This window comes from Hyposmocoma kahamanoa, unplaced genomic scaffold (genome assembly GCF_003589595.1).
Source record: "Hyposmocoma kahamanoa isolate Upper Pololo Valley unplaced genomic scaffold, ASM358959v1 212, whole genome shotgun sequence".
Taxonomy (NCBI): domain Eukaryota; kingdom Metazoa; phylum Arthropoda; class Insecta; order Lepidoptera; family Cosmopterigidae; genus Hyposmocoma; species Hyposmocoma kahamanoa.
This window is the reverse complement of record NW_020653733.1, coordinates 245,119-246,593: the sequence shown is the minus strand read 5'-3', so window position 1 is coordinate 246,593 and position 1,475 is coordinate 245,119. Positions and strand designations below refer to the sequence as shown.

The 1,475-nt window shown below is 40.5% G+C and overlaps 1 protein-coding gene across 1 annotated transcript in view; it reads right to left on the bottom strand.

Moving 5' to 3' along the window:
* Positions 1–280: 280 nt before the first annotated feature.
* Positions 281–1,475, bottom strand: part of LOC113227648 (prolyl 3-hydroxylase sudestada1) — a 32,714-nt gene continuing 31,519 nt past the window's right edge. Inside the window, exon 5 of the mRNA XM_026460611.1 lies at positions 281–395. Coding sequence (XP_026316396.1) covers positions 281–395 — 115 coding nt within the window. The remainder of the gene's footprint in view (positions 396–1,475) is intronic.

Sequence of the window (1,475 nt, the reverse complement as noted above, 5' to 3'; positions counted from 1 at the left end):
TGACAAAGTATAAGCATTGTCTTATCATGTGTACCAGTTTGTGTTAATCGTATTGTCTTCATTAATTCTTTTATTTACAGTTGAATCATCGTCATTCCCCGCGCACCACGTGCTTCCCATTTCCTTCGCATAACTTGTATGCAATCAAAATGTCAATGTCCACTCGGAAGGCGATTGTTGTTATTTCACCATATCTTGATTACTGTACGATACTCCCATCAAAGGATTTCAATATGCATTGAACTGACATATGTAACAAAGTAAGATAAAGCAACTTTTTTCAATAGTCAACGTGTGCAGGCGGCATCTGCAGGCGAGGCGACGCCGTTAAAGGCAGTGCGCCGCGACCGATGGCCCTGCGGGACACCACTCTCGCGATCACATCGCAGCGCGAGCTGTTTATACGACAATGAAATCACAGGTCAAATTTCAAATCAATATCGATATTGATAAACGTTCCATAGTGTCGGTATCGAAACCATGGTTTCTTCTAACAACAAAGTTGATTGTTTGTTATAATTATAACACAAATAGATATTGAGTATACTTATACCTATATTTTGAAGTAAGTACATTTATACTCACATGAAACAATATATACGTGTGATAAAAATGTATCAAAAATTACAAAGTATCTATTAGTAACGTACTAACTACTTAATTATCAACAACAACATAATTACGTACACCAAAAATCTGACTAACGAGCCGGCGCGCGGCGTTGCGCTCCCTCATGGGTGTCACACCATGTATTAGGAGAAAACCTACCATATAGAAATGCCTATGCCGTCGCAGGCAACAACCTGCTACAAATGACATTTTCCCAACACAGCCAAATAAAAGTAATGCCCACTCGAGAGTTGCGACAAGGGTACATACAGGATCAGACGACAAGCCAGGTTATTCACAACACCGGTACCTACTCCGCGCAACGCCTAGAATTAACGGTTATAGTTCTGGGTTCACTGTTCTGTGGATTACACAGGCATTAAAATATACAATTGGAACAAGCAATTTACGTTCAATATCGTGAGATGAAAAATAAATTGCGTTTCACTTAGTCAAGTGGGTATTTTTGTTAACTTATTGGACTTAATTTCGGACCAGTTCAACACGTGGTTATCAATTGTTACGATTGTTTTTGGAATTCTTGTATGAAATTGCGTCATTTAACTACACAATATCGAGAATTCGACACTCATATGGACAACGCGACTGCTACCAGAGCCGTTACCGTTGATTGGAACCGGTCAAATGCAACGTGCTGTAGCTCTATAGCTAAGATTTTCACGAAAAGCTACTCAAAATCTACTGAACCGGTATCGGGAGACCGGTAGTGCATCTCGACGTCATGGCTAGGGACGAGTTCGTGCTGCCACTGTCCATGAAGACTGTTACGTTAGACTTAGTGCCCGACGTGAACGAACTGTTTTAGTGCGTACTTTACAAAATCGTGTACAGAAGACTACTGTTAC